Raw genomic sequence first — 20,426 nt, forward strand, 5'->3', positions numbered from 1 at the left:
GGGGCGAAGCCCACGCGGGGTCAGCGTGGCCTCAGGTCCCGCAGGGTCACAGAAGGATCGGGGGTGTCTGAGTGTCGCAGAGCTTGCGGCTATTGGAACGGGAAAGCCGGCTACAGAGACAGAGCCGACAGTAAGCTCACAGCTCAGTGTTACCTTGAACCGGTCGCAGGCTCGGTGAGCTCGGAGCGCGGCCGGAGGTCAGGCAGAGGGAGTAACTGGGCGCTGTTCTCTGAGGGCGCACTGAGGAGTGGGGCCCTGGGCTCTTGGCTCCTCCGGGCCGGAGACCAGGAGGCCGCCATTTGTATTCCCGTCCTCCGGAACTCTACGGAAAGCACTCAGGGAACAAAAGCTCCTGAAAGCAAACCCGAGCAGATTACTCACCCCGGCCCCGGGTAAGGGCGGTGTAATTCCGCCTGGGGCAAAGACACTTGAGAATCACTACAACAGGCCCTTCCCCCAGAAGATCAACAAGAAATCCAGCCGAGACCAAGTTCACCTACCAAGGAGTGCGGCTTCAATACCAAGGAGAGCAGCAGAATTCCAGAGGAGGAGAAAGCCAAGCACGGAACTCATGGCTTTTTTCCTGTGATTTTTTTTTAGTCTTGCAGTTAACTTAATTTTTTCTTTTTTATTTATTTTTTTTTTTATTCTCGCCTTCGGGTAAAAAATTTTTTTTAACTGTTACTTTTTTCTTTTTTAACGATTTTTTACTAGTTTATCTAATATATATATTTTTTCTTTTTTACATTTTTCTTAGGTGTTTTCTTTTTTTAAAAATTCTTTTCGTTTCTTTTTTTTTTTTCTTTTTTCTTTTTTTTTCTTTCTTCCTTTTTGAACCTCTTTTTATCCCCTTTCTCCCCACTCACGATTTTGGATCTCTTCTAATTTGGTTAAAGCATTTTTTCCTGGGGTTGTTGCCACCCTTTTAGTATTTTACTTGCCCCTTCATTTACTCAAATCTGGACAAAATGACAAGACGTAAGAATTCAACACACAAAAAAGAACAAGAGGCAGTACCGAAGGCTAGGAACCTAATCAATACAGACATTGGTAATATGTCAGATCTAGAGTTCAGAATGACAATTCTCAAGGTTCTAGCCGGGCTCGAAAAAGGCATGGAAGATATTAGAGAAACTCTCTCGAGAGATATAAAAGCCCTTTCTGGAGAAATAAAAGAACTAAAATCTAACCAAGTTGAAATCAAAAAAGCTATTAATGAGGTGCAATCAAAAATGGAGGCTCTAACTGCTAGGATAAATGAGGCAGAAGAAAGAATTAGTGATATAGAAGACCAAATGACAGAAAATAAAGAAGCTGAGCAAAAGAGGGACAAACAGCTACTGGACCACGAGGGGAGAATTCGAGAGATAAGTGACACCATAAGACGAAACAACATTAGAATAATTGGGATTCCAGAAGAAGAAGAAAAAGAGAGAGGGGAGCAGAAGGTATACTGGAGAGAATTATTGGGGAGAATTTCCCCAATATGGCAAAGGGAATGAGCATCAAAATTCAGGAGGTTCAGAGAACGCCCCTCAAAATCAATAAGAATAGGCCGACACCCCGTCACCTAATAGTAAAATTTACAAGTCTCAGTGACAAAGAGAAAATCCTGAAAGCAGCCCGGGAAAAGAAGTCTGTAACATACAATGGTAAAAATATTAGATTGGCAGCTGACTTATCCACAGAGACCTGGCAGGCCAGAAAGAGCTGGCATGGTATTTTCAGAGCACTAAACGAGAAAAACATGCAGCCAAGAATACTATATCCAGCTAGGCTATCATTGAAAATAGAAGGAGAGATTAAAAGCTTCCAGGACAAACAAAAACTGAAAGAATTTGCAAATACCAAACCAGTTCTACAGGAAATATTGAAAGGGGTCCTCTAAGCAAAGAGAGAGCCTACAAGTGGTAGATCAGAAAGGAACAGAGACAATATATAGTAACAGTCACCTTACAGGCAATACAATGGCACTAAATTCATATCTCTCAATAGTTACCCTGAATGTTAATGGGCTAAATGCCCCTGTCAAAAACACAGGGTATCAGAATGGATAAAAAAACAAAACCCATCTATATGTTGCCTCCAAGAAACTCATTTTAAGCCCGAAGACACCTCCAGATTTAAAGTGAGGGGGTGGAAAAGAATTTACCATGCTAATGGACATCAGAAGAAAGCAGGAGTGGCCATCCTTATAGCAGATCAATTAGATTTTAAGCCAAAGACTATAATAAGAGATGAGGAAGGACACTATATCATACTCAAAGGGTCTGTCCAACAAGAAGATCTAACAATTTTAAATAGCTATGCCCCCAACGTGGGAGCAGCCAACTATATAAACCAATTAATAACAAAATCAAAGAAACACATCAACAATAATACAATAATAGTAGGGGACTTTAACACTCCCCTCACTGAAATGGACAGGTCATCCAAGCAAAAGATCAGCAAGGAAATAAAGGCCTTAAACGACACACTGGACCAGATGGACATCACAGATATATTCAGAATATTTCATCCCAAAGCAACAGAATACACATTCTTCTCTAGTGCACATGGAACATTCTCCAGAATAGATCACATCCTCGGTCCTAAATCAGGACTCAACCGGTATCAAAAGATTGGGATCATTCCATGCATATTTTCAGACCACAATGCTCTAAAGCTAGAACTCAACCACAAAAGGAAGTTTGGAAAGAACCCAAATACATGGAGACTAAACAGTATCCTTCTAAAGAATGAATGGGTCAACCGGGAAATTAAAGAAGAATTGAAAAAAATCATGGAAACAAATGATAATGAAAATACAACGGTTCAAAATCTGTGGGACACAACAAAGGCAGTCCTGAGAGGAAAATATATAGCGGTACAAGCCTTTCTCAAGAAACAAGAAAGGTCTCAGGTACACAACCTAACCCTACACCTAATGGAGCTGGAGAAAGAACAAGAAAGAAACCCTAAGCCCAGCAGGAGAAGAGAAATCATAAAGATCAGAGCAGAAATCAATGAAATAGAAACCAAAAAAACAATAGAACAAATCAACGAAACTAGGAGCTGGTTCTTTGAAAGAATTAATAAAATTGATAAATCCCTGGCCCGACTTATCAAAAAGAAAAAAGAAAGGACCCAAATAAATAAAATCATGAATGAAAGAGGAGAGATCACAACTAACACCAAAGAAATACAAACTATTATAAGAACATACTATGAGCAACTCTACGCCAACAAATTTGACAATCTGGAAGAAATGGATGCATTCCTAGAAACATATAAACTACCACAACTGAACCAGGAAGAAATAGAAAGCCTGAACAGACCCATAACCAGTAAGGAGATTGAAACAGTCATTAAAAATCTCCAAACAAACAAAAGCCCAGGGCCAGACGGCTTTCTGGGGGAATTCTACCAAACATTTAAAGAAGAACTAAATCCTATTCTCCTGAAACTGTTCCAAAAAATAGAAATGGAAGGAAAACTTCCAAACTCATTTTATGAGGCCAGCATCACCTTGATCCCAAAACCAGACAAGGATCCCACCAAAAAAGAGAGCTATAGACCGATATCCTTGATGAACACAGATGCGAAAATACTCAACAAAATACTAGCCAATAGGATTCAACAGTACATTAAAAAGATTATTCACCACGACCAAGTGGGATTTATTCCAGGGCTGCAAGGTTGGTTCAACATCCGCAAATCAGTCAATGTAATACAACACATCAATAAAAGAAAGAACAAGAACCATATGATACTCTCAATAGATGCTGAAAAAGCATTTGACAAAGTACAGCATCCCTTCCTGATCAAAACTCTTCAAAGTGTAGGGATAGAGGGCACATACCTCAATATCATCAAAGCCATCTATGAAAAACCCACCGCAAATATCATTCTCAATGGAGAAAAACTGAAAGCTTTTCCGCTAAGGTCAGGGAACACGGCAGGGATGTCCATTATCACCACTGCTATTCAACATAGTACTAGAGGTCCTAGCCTCAGCAATCAGACAACAAAAGGAAATTAAAGGCATCCAAATCGGCAAAGAAGAAGTCAAATTATCACTCTTCGCAGATGATATGATACTATATGTGGAAAACCCAAAAGACTCCACACCAAAACTGCTAGAACTTGTACAGGAATTCAGTAAAGTGGCAGGATATAAAATCAATGCACAGAAATCAGTTGCATTTCTCTACACCAACAGCAAGACAGAAGAAAGAGATATTAAGGAGTCAATCCCATTTACAATTGCATCCAAAACCATAAGATACCTAGGAATAAACCTAACCAAAGAGACACAGAATCTATACTCAGAAAACTATAAAGTACTCATGAAAGAAATTGAGGAAGACACAAAGAAATGGAAAAATGTTCCATGTTCCTGGATTGGAAGAATAAATATTGTGAAAATGTCTATGCTACCTAAAGCAATCTACACATTTAATGCAATTCCTATCAAAGTACCATCCATCTTTTTCAAAGAAATGGAACAAATAATGCTAAAATTTATATGGAACCAGAAAAGACCTCGAATAGCCAAAGGGATATTGAAAAAGAAAGCCAACGTTGATGGCATCACAATCCCGGACTTCAAGCTCTATTACAAAGCTGTCATCATCAAGACAGCATGGTACTGGCACAAAGACAGACACATAGATCAATGGAACAGAATGGAGAGCCCAGAAATAGACCCTCAAATCTATGGTCAACTAATTTTCGACAAAGCAGGAAAGAATGTCCAATGGAAAAAAGACAGCCTCTTCAATAAATGGTGCTGGGAAAATTGGACAGCCACATGCAGAAAAATGAAATTGGACCATTTCCTTACACCACACACAAAAATAGACTCAAAATGGATGAAGGACCTCAATGTGCGAAAGGAATCCATCAAAATCCTTGAGGAGAACACAGGCAGCAACCTCTTCGACCTCTGCCGCAGCAACATCTTCCTAGGAACAACGCAAAAGGCAAGGGAAGCAAGGGAAAAAATGAACTATTGGGATTTCATCAAGATCAAAAGCTTTTGCACAGCAAAGGAAACAGTTAACAAAATCAAAAGACAACTGAGAGAATGGGAGAAGATATTTGCAAACGACATATCAGATAAAGGACTAGTGTCCAGAATCTATAAAGAACTTAGCAAACTCAACACCCAAAGAACAAATAATCCAATCAAGAAATGGGCAGAGGACATGAACAGACATTTCTGCAAAGAAGACATCCAGATGGCCAACAGATACATGAAAAAGTGCTCCATATCACTCGGCATCAGGGAAATACAAATCAAAACCACAATGAGATATCACCTCACACCAATCAGAATGGCTAAAATCAACAAGTCAGGAAATGACAGATGCTGGCGAGGATGTGGAGAAAGGGGAACCCTCCTACACTGTTGGTGGGAATGCAAGCTGGTGCAGCCACTCTGGAAAACAGCATGGAGGTTCCTCAAAATGTTGAAAATAGAACTGCCCTATGACCCAGCAATTGCACTATTGGGTATTTACCCTAAAGATACAAATGTAGTGATCCAAAGGGACACATGCACCCGAATGTTTATAGCAGCAATATCCACAATAGCCAAACTATGGAAAGAACCTAGATGTCCATCAACAGATGAATGGATCAAGAAGATGTGGTATATATACACAATGGAATACTATGTAGCCATCAAAAGAAATGAAATCTTGCCATTTGCGACAACATGGATGGAACTAGAGCGTATCATGCTTAGCGAAATAAGTCAAGCAGAGAAAGACAACTATCATATGATCTCCCTGATATGAGGAAGTGGTGATGCAACATGGAGGCTTAAGTGGGTAGGAGAAGAATGAATGAAACAAGATGGGATTGGGAGGGAGACAAACCATAAGTGACTCTTAATCTCACAAAACAAACTGAGGGTTGCTGGGGGGAGGGGGTTTGGGAGAACGGGGTGGGATTATGGACATTGGGGAGGGTATGTGCTTTGGTGAGTGCTGTGAAGTGTGTAAACCTGGTAATTCACAGACCTGTACCCCTGGGGATAAAAATATATGTTTATAAAATAAAAAAAAATAGAAAAAAAAACACAGACTATAACAAGATACAAAGAACTGCATTACATGATAAAGAAATTAATCTAACAAGAGGATATAACAAATATAAATATCTATACACCCAATAGTAGAGCCCATGTATATATAAGCAAGTATTAACAGTTAAAAAGGGAGAAACTGACAGTAATACAATTATAGTAGGGGACTTTAATACTCTTTAAATCAATGGATAGGGGGCGCCTGGGTGGCTCAGTGGTTTAAGCCTCTACCTTCAGCTCAGGTCATGGTCTCAGGGTCCTGGGATCGAGCCCCGCTCTACAGGGAGTCCGCTTCCCCCTCTCTCTACCTGCCTCTCTGCCTACTTGTGATCTCTGTCAAATAAATAAATAAAATCTTTAAAAAAAAAAACAAACAATGGATAGATCACCCAGACAGAAAATTAGCAAAGGAACACTGGCTTTGAATGATACACTACACCTAATAGATACACACAAAACATTCCATCCATGAACAGAATACATATTCTTTTCAACTGCACAAGGAACATTCTCCAGGAGAGATCACATGTTAGGCTACAAAATAAGTATCAATAAATTTAGGAAGACTGAAATTATACCAAGTATCTTTTCCAACCACAACAGCATGAAACTAGAAATCAATTACAAGAAAAAAAATTGGAAAACCACAAATACATGGAGGTTAAACAATATGGTACTAAACAACCAATGGATCAATGAAGAAATCAAAGAGGAAATAAAATTTACATAAACATGAAAATGAAAGCACAATGATCCAAAATCTTTGGGACAAAGCAAAAGCAGTTCAAAAAGGGAAGTTTGTAGAAATAAAGGCCTATCTCAAGAAACCAGAAAAACTACAAGTACACAACCTATTCGTACATCTAAAAGACCTAGAAAAAGAACAAACAAAACAAGTAGAAGGAAGGAAATAATAAAGATTAGAGTGGAAATAAACATACAAAAAAAGAATGAAAAAAACCTCAGTGAAACCAAGAGTTGCTTCTTTGAAAAATTAAACAAAATTAATAAATCTTTAGCCAAACTCATCAAAAAAAGACAGATGGCTCAAATAAATTCAGAAATCAAAGAAGAGAAGTAACAATGAACACCACAGAAATACGAAGAATTACAAAAGAATATAAATAATTATACGTCAACAAATTAGACAACCTAGCAGAAATGGATAAATTTCAAGAAACATACAATTTTCCAAACTGAATCAGGAAGAAATAGAAAATCTGAATACATCAATCACTAGTAATGAAATTTAATCAATAATCAAAAAACTTCCAAATAAAAGTACAGAACCAGATGGCTCCATGGGTGAAGTACACCAAATATTTAAATAAGTGTTAATACCTCTTCTTACCCAATTTTTCCAAAAAAATATGAGGAAGGAAAACTTCCAAATTCATTCTATGAGGCTAGGATTACACTGATACCAAAACCGGAAAAGGACACAATAAAAAAGAACTACAGGCCAATATCTTCAATGAACATAGATGCAAAAATCCTCAACAAAATATTAGCAAATTGAATTCAAAAATACAATGAAAAAATTATTCAGCACAGTCAAGTGGGATTTATTACAAGGACACAAGTATGGTTTAATATTAGCAAATCAACCCATGAGATATATTCCATTAACAAGAAAAAAAATAAAAACCATATGATCATCTCAAAAGGTGCAGAGAAAGCAACTGAAAAAAAAAATCTGTTCATGATAAAACTTTCAACAAAGTAGGGTTAGAGGGAACATGCTGCTATATTATAAAGGCCATATATGAAAAACCCAGAGCTAACATCATACTCAATGGGGAAAAACTGAGAGCTTTTCCTCTAAGATCAGGAATAAGACAAGATGTCTACTTTCATCACTTCTATTCAGCATAGTACTGGACATCTTCGCTGTAGTAATCAGATAAGAAAAAGAAATAAAAGGCATTAAAATTCATAAGGAAGAAGTAAAATTGTCAAAATTTGTAGGTGACATGATACCATATAGAGAAAACCCTTAAGGAGTCCACCAAAAGCTATTAGAACTGATAAATTCATTCAGTCAAGTTGCAGGATACAAAATTAATACACAGAAATCTGTTGTGTTTCTATATATTAAAAATGAAGCAACATAGAGAGAAATTAAGAAAATAATCCCATTTACAATTACACCAAAAAGAATAAAATACCTGGGAACAAATTTAACCAAGGAGGTGAAAAACCTGCCCTCTGAAAACTATAAAACACTTAATGAAAGAAATTGAAGATGACACAAAGAAATGGAAAGAATTCCATGCTCATGGATTGAAAGAATTAAAAAGGTCAGAATTCAAAGTAATCTACAGATTCAATCTATCCCTATCAAAATACCAAGAACATTTTTCACACAACTAGAACAAGTATTCCTAAAATTTGTATGAGACCCCAAAATACCACAAATAGCCAAAGCAATCTTAAGTAAAAACAACAAAGCTGGAGGTATCACAATCTCAGATTTTAAAATATACTACAAAGCTGTAATAATCAAAACAGTATGGTACAGGCAAAACCAAGACACACAGATCAAAAGAACAAAGAGCCTGGAAATAAACTCATGCATACCCAGTTGATTAATTTAGGACAAAGGAGGCAAGAATATATGATTGGGGAAAGATAATCACTTCAATAAATGGTGCTAGGAAAAAATGTGGGGCTCAGCCCTGGGACCCTGGGATCATGACCTGAGCCAAAGGCAGACGCTTGACTGAGCCACCCAGCTACCCCTAAAATTAAGTTTTTAAAACACCATAAAAATTCCCACATCAGAAATAAAGCAGAGGGCATCTCTAAATTCATATAATTTTGATTAAAATAATGTATTTAAAGCATTCTCAGTCAAAATGGCAAGGTCATCCCACTCAACATATTGCCTTCTAAGCTTTCTTTTTTTGTTCAAAGCATGATCTTAAAGATATGTTTAAGTTAATGGATGTATTGCAGGGTTCCTACACTGTATTGGCGCATGTTGGTGGCCCTCTGTGCCCTAGATATATGCACACAGGGTGCAAGTAAAAAGCTACAGAGTGAAAGTTGGTTTGGATCCTCTTCATTTCATTTGTTTAGCTTTTCTGTTATTTTTCTCTACTTACATGTATTCCTGTGAATAAATCCTTGTTAAGTTAACCCTTTAAAAAAAAAAATGGCAAGGTCACAATATCTTGTAACTGTGGCCAGACTATGAAGTGAGCATAAAATATATTGGAATTATTTTCCACAGAAAATATATTGGAATTGTGATCATAATTACAAATATTCTGGTCATAAACCTTATACAAATAATTTAAGGTACAACAAATTAATTTCTTAAAATATAATGGTCCTTGAGGAGAAGGACTTAGAAGAATGTATAACACATGAATTTGTCACAGTCAGCCTTGGAGTATAGCTATATGGAAAAACCCTTATTGTCCTTATTAGAAAACATGTCCTTATTGGAATACAGTCAAGGAAAAGGATTGCGCCTTGCTTCTGACTTTTCACATGAGACTAGCATGATGCACTTGTACATATTATCACACGGTAAATATTCACTGAGCTAAATTAAGCTGCTTGACTTCTAACAGGACTCAGGATATGATCCCTCTCAAATCTGATGTCAGTTGAAACTATGCCCATATAACTAAGCCAAGAAATAATTTCAAAGGCTGAGGGTGAAAGAGTTTGGATTCTGGACTCTGTCAGACCTATGTTTAAATCTCAGGTTAGGGGCACCTGGGTGGTTCAGTCGGTTAAGCAGTTGCCTTCGGCTCAGGTCATGATCCCAGGGTCATGAGAAGCAAGAGCACCTGCTTCTCCCTCTGCCTCTCCCCGTTTGTGTATTGTCTTTCTCTCTCAAATAAATAAATAAAATATTTTTAAAAAATAAATCTAAGTTTGGTCCCCCACTGATCAAGTATATTAATTTTGGTGGATTACCTAGCCTGTTCAAACTTTCCCTCTTTAGAGGCAAGTTTCCTCATTTGCAAAAGGGATGGTGATAATTTCCAGGGCACAGCATGTAAGGCTGGTGATGTTAAAAGCAACAGCTAACACTTAATTGTGTACTTATACTTGCCCAGCATTTTGCATGTGCATAATATGAAGAATATTCTCATCTAATCCTTTAACCAGTCCATCATGTTACTGCTATTCTTTTTTTTCCTCCTTAGGTTATTGCTACTCTTAATTTACAAATGAGAAAAAGGACGATTAGAAATTTGTCCAAGGTCATGTGTAACTGATGAGTAGGCCACGATGAGAAAAAGAGCATGTGGTCTAATAACCATAGAACCTGATACATAATAAAGGCTCAATAAATGGAAGCTATTATAATTATTTTTCAACTACTAGATTGATCTAAATTATGAGTAGGAGAGAAGAACATCATCATAGAACTATTTTCTATTTGAAAAAAAGTAGAAAAAGGAAAGAGAAATACACTCAAAATAGAAGTAGTAGTTGAGCAAAGAAAAATGTTCTGATTGGGAAATAGCAAAAGGAAAAAGGCAAGATTTCATGATCAACCCCATGGCCAGAGAAGCAGGAAAAGTGAGAACAGGAGCAGAGGTAAATCCAACAGCTTAGTTCATGGCTTGAAGCACAGAAAGGTATTTAGTGGCAATTTTTATTAAGCCCAAAGAGATTTTGGATATACATTTCTCCAAGGAAAACTTTGTCTTTGAAGCATTTAAAATCATCTGAAAAAATTTACTTTTAAATCTAAGAGAAAGGAAATATGGATTAAATTAAGCTGTGATTAATAATAGTTAAGTTTGGAAAAGTCGACATTTTATTCCCTGGTGCTTTTAATTTGAAAAATCTGTCACTAGTTACATATTTATAAATGTAGCTAATAATTTTAGTTTCTTCTTGTGCTTGGCTGTTTTAAGTTTTTTTTTTTTTAATTATTTAGTTATGTTCTTAATTATCCCTACAAGAAATGTGGCTATCTGGACCACAAAGCTATTGATGAGGTACTGTAATCCGTCTGGTAATGGCAGAAGGAAATAAACAACTTCCTGATTTCTGACTGTTCAATGATCATCTTATATAGGAACAAAACCACCAAGCATACAAAAAAGCGTGTTGAATGATAATAGATTAGAGATAAGGAGAAAAGGGGCTGAAGACTATGTTCAAGGGAATTGTCTACACTTGGTAAATGTTTGCTGGTAGATGGAGGGAAGGTGGAAGATAGGGTGGGAAGGGGAAGAGGGGAAAACAGGGGATTCCAAAAAGAGCCATACAAAGAAATCCTGAGATGAGAAGGAGAAGCTAAGGAGCTTGGTGGGAGAGCAGATTTTATGCAAGTAAGGCAATATCTGCCAAGAGAAGTGTGGTCAAACTCTTACCTCAACCCATTGTAGAACAACTTCTTGTAGTCAACGTTTATTCTACTGATATTTTCTTTTGTAAGACGTTCAATGGAATATAACCTGCCCACTTGCTGAAAACCAGGAGCTGCTTGTTTGACATATTCCCTGTCGAAAGCTGGCAACCAAAAAATCTGTAAGGAAAAAAAGGAAGTCATTCAGTGGATAATCAGCTCTCCAGGTACAGAGAGCCCCATGTAGAATAAAAGGAGCCTCATTCCAGCACTGGTTAACAGTCTACAGGGGGTGGAGAGAGATTCTAGTTATTGATGAGACCCAACTTGGCCTAATACTGTCTAATGAACTCTTATAAGGGGGCTTTCACCAAGATTGTTCTGGAGATGAGATTTCTCAGAGTTAACATCCTCAGTCAAAGACCCACTGTGTTTAGATAGCCTCACAGGAGCCAAAGTAGATGAGGGTTGGTAGGTGTGGATGAAAGGTGGGAATCATATTTCCTCTGATTGATGACATTAAAAATCACCTTTGAAAGGGGTCATTTCCTGTCATCGGGGAATACTATAAGGATTCATCTGTTGAAATAGTTCCATTCGCAGGGAAACACATATTTGTTTCACTCAGCACTCTACCACATTCTGAGAACTTAAGAGATTTGGAATGATTGCTCAAGTGCAGAGAATTGCTTCTGAAAAACAATTTGTTCTGATGAACAAATCTCTGCTCAAATCTCTGAACAAATAATCTCTGTATCATTAATTAAAGCCAAATCCTCAAAGCCTCAGTGTTGCCCAAGCTCCTTCTAATAGTTCTATGCCAGTGACAATGCAGGCCACATCACATAATCATTACACACACACTTTTTTTTCTAACTGAGTGCTGTTATTTCATTTGGTTTGGAGTAGCAAACAACTTCCATGTTTTCCCTACTGGGGAAAATTCAACTGGGTCATTCTTAGATTGCAACATGCAGCTACATAAGTAAAAACCTCCATTTCTACAGATAGCAAAATTATTTGGGCATCTCAGGGAAGATCTACAGGATAGGTCAAGCTCAACTGCTATTCTCCTGGGACATGTTACCCACCTCCCAAACTCTACCATGAATAATGAGGTAGACATACCAGATGTTGCTCAATTTTAGAGTCAAGGATCAAGCGTACTACACGGCGAATATATGTGCCTCTGACAGGATGTTTTTGTGGAGGGGCATTAAGATCAAACATCACAAATTTTTTTTCCTTCTGTGCAAGTTCCAATAAATCGATTAGTTTTGGAATCGTCTGATTTTCTGCTCTTTCACGATCAGCCTTTGATAGGGCTTTCATTCTGTAAAATGGTTTCAACTAAAAACAAATACATCAAAGAATACATTGGCTCCTATCAAAAGCAATTTCCAGTTTTCCTGTTCTATAGCCCCACACCCAGACCTACCTCCATTTTGCTCCATTATCATTCCACCCACCAGACCCTCTGAAATACTGGTCTTGAGATAAGAGTTGCCAAGGAGAGAAATTAAATGTAATCTTCATAGGTAATCATGGTATTTGGAATGATTTCTTCTACACTGTATGACATGTGTTTACACTGAAGTTCCTTCATATTTTTGTCTTGACTTTCCTTTTCAGCTTTTTTTTCTATAACTTGAGATAATAAAACTTCTTTTTATAAAAGTCACACTGGCTTCCCACATTTATTCTCGCTGTTGTAGTTTTATGTAATGGAAAGAAAATAGGCTCTGGCTTCAGATTAAATTGGATTCAATCCCAACTCTATCATTCATTGGCTTTCTTTGATGAATCTACCTTCAAAATCTTTCTTAAAAAATATTTATTTATTTATTAGAGAGAGAGAGAGAGAGAGAGAGAGCAAGCACATGCAGAGGGATGAAGGAGAGGGAGAAAGAGAAGCAGACTCCCTGCTAAGCAGGGAGTCAGACACAGCACTCAATCCCAGGGTCCTGGGATCATGACCCAAACCAAAGGCAGATGCTTAACTGATTGAGCCACCCAGGCACCCCCCACCCCCACCTTCCTAAACCTACAGCTTAAGTGTTACCTCCTTCATGAAGCCTTCCTTAAATATTCCTGAACTAAAGACACTTTGATGTTATTAAACTGCAAAGGCTCATTTTTATGCCTCAGTTGCATGTTTCATTCTGCCTTCTACTTGTTTATGTCTTAGACCAGGTTCACATCCTGGTTTCATAAGTCTCTTGTTGTGTAACCTTGGTAAAACCTTTAAATTCTCAGAGTCTTTATTGCCCAAACTATAAAATGGGGGAGGGGAGAGGTAATCTATGTATTCCTCAGGATTATTTTGTTTTTTTTTTTAAAATATTTTATTCATTCGAGACAGGGAAATACAGAAAGATACACAGAGAGAGAGATGAGCAGGAGGAGAGGCAGGGGGAGAGGGAGCAGCATACACCCCGCTGAGCTGGAAGCCCTATACAGGACTCAATCCTAGGACACGGAGATGGTGACCTGAACTGGAGGCAGACGCTTAACCAGTTCAGCCACCCAGGAGCCCCTCTCAGGATTATTTTGAATATTAAATATTAAATATTCAAATAATTCAAATAATTAAATATTAAATATTAAATATTCAAAAATAAAATACAGCATCTACAAGCATGTCTAATACATAGAAAAGTGCACAATTCACATAGCTCCCTTACTTCCTACTGTCTCTACTGGACTGTACTTCCCTTATAGCAGTAACTGTCATATTTTCTTTGCAATACACCACATTTCATTTTACACCTCAGTCCATATGTATATTAACTATATTAAATTTAATAGATGACTACTTTTATAGCCATTTGCCCATTTTAGATCATTTGTAGGTGAAGTCAGTGATAAAAGGCTACTTCTAAGAAGGAAACAGGACATGGGTTCTTTCGTCAAGAGGCAAGTAATCTCTTTTTCCTACACAACTTTATCTTTGTTCTCCTTCTTACCCTATTTCTTCCCCTTCCCCTGACCTCCTTATTCTCAGCAAAGAAATTATCAGATTGTACAGTAATCTCATGCTAGAACAGAAGTCAGGCCATAGAAATTAAGTTAAACCATGGTCTAGATCTGAGCTGAGGTCTATTATTAAAGGTTTTCTAAATCCTCAGGAAAAGAGAAAATTTGCTTCAAAATACAATATACTGTTAGATTCGACCAGATCTAGACCAACTGATTCACTTAATTATTAGATCTTCATGTGGGGAAAATTTTTAAAAGAACAGAATGAGAAAGACCAAGACAGAACTTAGATAACTCAGCTGTGCATACATTGAAAAATGTCCCTGAGCAGGCAAAAAGAATAGGCGATGCACTGTACAGGGACATTTCTAAAAGGCTTTCCTTTAAGGATAAACTGAGCAAAAAAAAAATAATAATAAAGATTAAACAAGAGGAGAATTTAAAACTAGATTTTGGTAAGCTTTAAATAGTCTTATAGGGGTAGCTCTAATGGCAAAAATAAATTGAGCCCCTTTTTTTGTATGTAATATAGGGGACTTAGTGAGAAAAATAAACGGGAATGGGACATAGCCAGTTTAACCTCTCTCCAACATAAGATTGAACATTTTCAAAAAAGCCCGAGGAAATTAACGAGGTAGAAATGAAAAAAATTTCTGGTTTTCCATATAAAACACTTCATTCTCAAATAAAAACAACACCAAAAAGTTTTCAGTTCTCTATGGTTATACTTAGAGAAATTACAAGTAGGACAATCTAATGTCCTATATCATATTGGTCCAATGTCAAATTGGTAAGAAATAAAACAATTTTCCATAATCTTCCCAATAATGCCACTTAAAGGGAAACATTATCACTCAACATACAGTTCTGAAAAGAATTACCTGTAAATATAGATGAACAACAATACAACTTCTTGTTGATACAGGTGCAACTACCTTTAGTATTAATTCTACTACCATGAAAAATCAGATTGCTCAAAGTAGTAAAACCATTTAAGTGGTGGGAATTTCTAACAATTTTGAATCCTTTTCCACGTCCTAACCTGTAACTGTTACTTTTGTCAAAAGAACACTACTTTCTTCTCTATGGCACTTTCCTATAAATTTCATCATTAGGAATCTAGTCTGCAAAAAAGATCCACCAAAAGAAATATAACAGAGACAAAATCTTTTCAGGAGTTGCAAAAAATTCTACTGCACATTATCAAATTATGGCTATGGACATTAGTATATTGATTCAAACAACAACTAAATAATTGACCATTGTACCAGACCACTGGGAAAAGAAAGAATAATTAGGAGTTAAAACTGTAAGGGTTCAGATTGACTCTGTTGATACCATTGCCTAAAAACCTCTTAATACTGAAGTTAAGGAAGATCTAAGCCAACTGTAACAGACTGTTGTTGTTGTTGTTTTTTTTTTAAGATTTTATTTATTTATCTGACAGAGAGGGAGAGACCAAGAGAGAGGGGGAATACAAGCAGAGGGAGTGGGAGAGGGAGAAGCAAGCTTCCTGCTGAGCAGGGAGCCTGATGCAGGGCTGGATCCCAGGACCCTGGAATCATGACCTGAGCTGAAGGCAGATGCTTAACGACTGAGCCACCCAGGCACCCCTGTAACAGACTTTTAAGACAACAAGGTTTAATTATCCCTAATATTAGTCCAAGCAAAATGTTTGTTTTACCTGTTTTTTTAAAAAAAACCCAAAACTATGATGGTAGAGGATACAAATTCATCTAATTATCTATAAGCTATTTACCAAAGAGTTATATCTCACTTTTGAGTATTGTCTAACCCAAATGCATTCTCTTTGGCCCTATCTTTGCTTTCTTTCATGATTTATCTGGTGAAGATAGCTAATATTCATGGGCTTCACCAGGGAACAATCAACAATTTACCTAGAAAGTTATGCTTCAGACATTTATTGAAGCCCCATCCTACTTTTCTCAAATCTTAAATGAAGAGCATAAGGATATACAGTGGGGCACCTGGGTGGCTCAGTCAGTGGAGTGGCTGCCTTTGGCTCAGGTCATGATCCCAGGATCCTGGGATGGAGCCCTGCATCTGGGTCCCTGCTCGGTGGGAAGTCTGCTTCTCTTCTCTCTCTTCCCTTCTCTGTCTACCTCTACTCTCTATCTCTCTGACAAATAAACAAAATGTTTTAAAAAAATAAGGATCTGTAGTAATGCATCTTGAAATTGTAAGATCAACTATATAGTCATAGAGCTTCTAAAAAGAAATTTTAGTTCTAAAAATGACAATTCATCATCCAGGGTTCAGCAAACTTATTCTGTGAAGGGTCAGATACCAAATGTTTTTTGACTCTGTGAAACATACAGTCTCTGTCACAACGACTCAACTCTGCCATTATACTGCAAAAACAGCAACAGACAATTCATAAGTGAATAAGCAAGGCTATGTTCCAATAAAATTTTATTTATGGACCCTGAGATTTGAGTTTTATATCATTTTATTTCTATATAATATATAAATATATAACATAATATGTAACATAACATATATATAATTTATATCACATTATTTTTCTTTAGATTTTTTTCCATTTCCATTTTTCATTTCCACATTTCCTACCATGTAGGAACGTAAAAACCAGTCTTATTAGTTCACAGACTATATAAAAATAACCAGTGGCTGGGGCGCCTGGGTAGCTCAGTGGGTTAAAGCCTCTGCCCTTGGCTCAGGTCGTGATCCCAGGGTCCTGGGATCGAGGCCCACATCAGGCTCTCTGTTCAGCAGGGAGCCTGCTTCCTTTCCTCTCTCTGCCTGGCTCTCTGCTTACCTGTGATCTCTGTCTGTCAAATAAATAAATACAATCTTAAAAAAAAAAAAAAGCCAGTGGCTGAGAACAACGTACAACTGGAAAAGTTGTCCATCAACCAGGACCTGTTATGGAATTTGATTATGCAATCTGTGAAGAGTGTGGTAAAGAATTTATGGATTCTTACCTTATGACCCACTTTGATCTGGCAACTTGTGATAACTGCGGAGATGCTGATGATAAACATAAGCTCATAACAAAAACAGAAGCCAAACAAGAGTACCTTCTGAAAGACTGTGATTTAGAGAAAGAATGAGCCAGACTCTTAAAAAAAAAAAAAAAAAAAAAACCTTGACAGAGTTAATTCTAAAAACTGGCGGTGGATGGATGGATCTCCTTCCCTTCGCCCTCCTTAGGGCGCGATATACACCCTAGTTAAACAAGGTTACCCCATTTAAAATAATGTTCGGGAGACCCCCTCCACTCAGCTCATGGCTACAAAAGGTTACCCTAACAAAAATGACTGATCAGTCTGTATTTCAGTCACTACAGGCACTACAGTATGTCTTATAAAGAGCCCATGCAGGGATCCAAGCTGCCTACACTGAGATGGAGACAAAGACGGAACAACATCTTTACCACCCCAAAGACTTGGTTTGGATATGCCACCACTGCGTGAGAAACTTGAAGTCTCATTGAAAGGGACCATTTACTGTCATCCTATAGAGTACCCAAGGGATTCCAACATCTTGCTGCAGAAATAAAATGGACAAAACCTACGGTTCCCATCCTAATTTCAGCACTAACTGATTCTTTAAAAAGTTAAAGAATTGACTAATCTAGAAAGAAAAGGGGGGGATGTTGGGGTTGATTCCACGTTAAAACATCTTAACCCCCTGGGCCTGCCTGGGCCTACTTAGCCATAGTGACTCCATGTTGCCTAGGTAGACATTTTGTTGTCTAGAAAAGTTACTGCTCTCAGTTCCAGGTAACTGTTACTAAGACACAACACCTAAAACAAGGTAACTGTTACAAAACACACACCTAAAACAAGGCCAATTCCAGGTAACTTACTAAAACACATACCTAAAACAAGGCCATTGGTAACCGTTACTAAAACACACAGGTAGGAGACATCCAATCAGCCAAAGTCACATATGCAGATGTCTGCGATTGTGCCCTATAAAAACTAGCCTGTAAGACCAAGGGGCGTCGCTCTCTTTGGAGGCGGCCCTGGCCGGTCAGTCTGACTTCTAATGCTTGGCATAGAATAAAGCTTTACATAACTTTCACTTTGTCTCAGCCTCATTTCCCTGGCCAGTCAGCCTAACTTCTAATGCTTGGCATAGAATAAGGCTTTGCATAACTTTGTCTCAGTCCCGTTCCTTTGATAACGGACGCAACATATGGGGGCTCATCCGGGATCAAACAACGAGAACTGAGCCAGCATCAGAATTTCTGGGAAAAGCCTCTGGAGGTAAGATCTCCATATTCTGTGAGATCTGGTCTGTTTGGTTGTGGAGCTCCAGGGTATGGCCCACCGGGGAGAAGCTGGAGTGGTCCCCAGGGCTGGAGTGGATGCTCCCCAGGGCTGGAGTGGATGTGGGGACGCCCCATCCCTCTTCTGGTGGATCGTCTGGGGGTCCGAGACCCTTAGGTGGTCATCTGGGTCTGTAGGGGGCCGGGTAACCCCTGTCTGAGGGGGCTGGGAAAACCCCCATCAGCAAGTGAGGGCCGCTGGGTCTTGTCTTTTTGTTGTCTGTTTTGTTACTCGTTTCTAGGGGACCGAGAAAATCCCCACTGGCGAATGTTTGTAGGGGACTAAGAAAATCCCCATCAGCGGCAGTTTCTGGGTAAGGGCCGCTGAGTCTGTGGTTGTCTGTATCTTGTCTTTTTGTTGTCTGTTATGTTGTTTGTAGTGTTTGGGGGAAAAAAATGGGACAAGCAGAGAGTAAGGGGACTCTGACTTTCATCTCTCCATTCCTCCTAATAGATGTGGGACTTCTCCCTTGCTCATTTCTTATGTTAATGGCTATAACTGGAGCCAACTGTGGTTGGCCTAACTCGAGACAGAGACTTTAAGGAATATTCCCAAACAGCTGCCAAAACTCCCTTTGTTTAGGGGAAGTTCCTTGCCTTCTCTGGCCCGACCTCGACTGCCTAGCCCCTCTCCCTTGCTGGCGGGGCCTTCTGGCAGCACTTTGTTTGTTCTCTCTTCTCCTTCTGTTTCTGCACCAACTTGGGTGCAGCCTGCATTACTGGCTTCTAGACCATCCTCGGTGCTTCCTGCACCACGGCTCCTTCTCTCTTCACTGTCAAGAAACAAAAAGAGCACCCCTTGGACCTAACACCCCCCACTCCAGATATTCCCACCCGTGTCTCAGGTAAACATAAAAAATGGAATGGGTCCAGGTGAAACGTAAATCAGTACTTAAACTAAATTAAGTTTGTTGGTTTAATTAAAATAGACATGGCTTTAAAGTTACATCAGTAAATGTGAAACTTCAAAGTTTACTGAAGGTCAAATAAGCTCATGTTTTTGTTAAAATCTGTTAGCAAAGAAATAACTGAACTGATGATTAATTGTCTGTCTCAAAGTTTTAATGGATAATTGTTAAAATAGCTTTCAAAGTCTTTAGTAACCTGAAACACTGAAGGTTTACTTGGATGACAAATGGAATTAAATTTGTTGGACATCTAGGTCTTAACCAAATGGGATAAAATACTAAAGCATTAATTACTGGAACCAGGTTTATGCTTTTGAGTTCTTACTGCAAAGAAACTAAAAATATTTAAATCTGTTGATAAACATGTTTTGTGCTTAACTGATTCATAAATTTGCCATCTACAGAATTCTGTTGTAACTGTTCACAATTGGTTAATACTTAGCCATCATTAGAGACTAACGTGTTTCTAAGAATAAAAAAATTCTACTAATTGTAACTAAGACTGAAGAAAGTAAGAAAAACACCCTATATATAAAAAGTAGGAGATACAAAAAAAAAAGGGGGGGGATAAAAATACATTTCGTTAAAGATAAAAGGTAATTTTGTCCTAAATGAGATAATTATTTTAAAAAAATGGCTTGGGAAAAAACCTAGATACAAAAAAATTGTAAAAGGTTTGTGAAGAAAAATCCTCAAAAAAATTTTAGGTATGGTCAGGACAGACTAAAATTAAAATGAATTTTAAAATGTAGCACATCAGAATAATAAATCACATAAAATGACTCCATGTATTCTAGATTACCAAAAGAAAAATGCCATTAAGGT

General features: G+C 37.9%; 1 protein-coding gene across 1 annotated transcript in view; it reads right to left on the reverse strand.

Moving 5' to 3' along the window:
- GDPD4 (glycerophosphodiester phosphodiesterase domain containing 4) overlaps window positions 1-20,426 on the reverse strand; it is a 145,318-nt gene that overhangs the window by 38,493 nt on the left and 86,399 nt on the right. Inside the window, exons 12-13 of the mRNA XM_045071368.1 lie at window positions 12,525-12,746; window positions 11,422-11,576 (exon numbers count right to left, since the gene is read on the reverse strand). Of these exons, the coding sequence (XP_044927303.1) occupies window positions 11,422-11,576; window positions 12,525-12,746 (377 nt within the window). The remainder of the gene's footprint in view (window positions 1-11,421; window positions 11,577-12,524; window positions 12,747-20,426) is intronic.

This window comes from Mustela putorius, unplaced genomic scaffold (genome assembly GCF_011764305.1).
Source record: "Mustela putorius furo isolate JIRA1106 unplaced genomic scaffold, ASM1176430v1.1 tig00003987_pilon_pilon_pilon, whole genome shotgun sequence".
NCBI classification, from domain to species: Eukaryota; Metazoa; Chordata; class Mammalia; order Carnivora; family Mustelidae; genus Mustela; species Mustela putorius.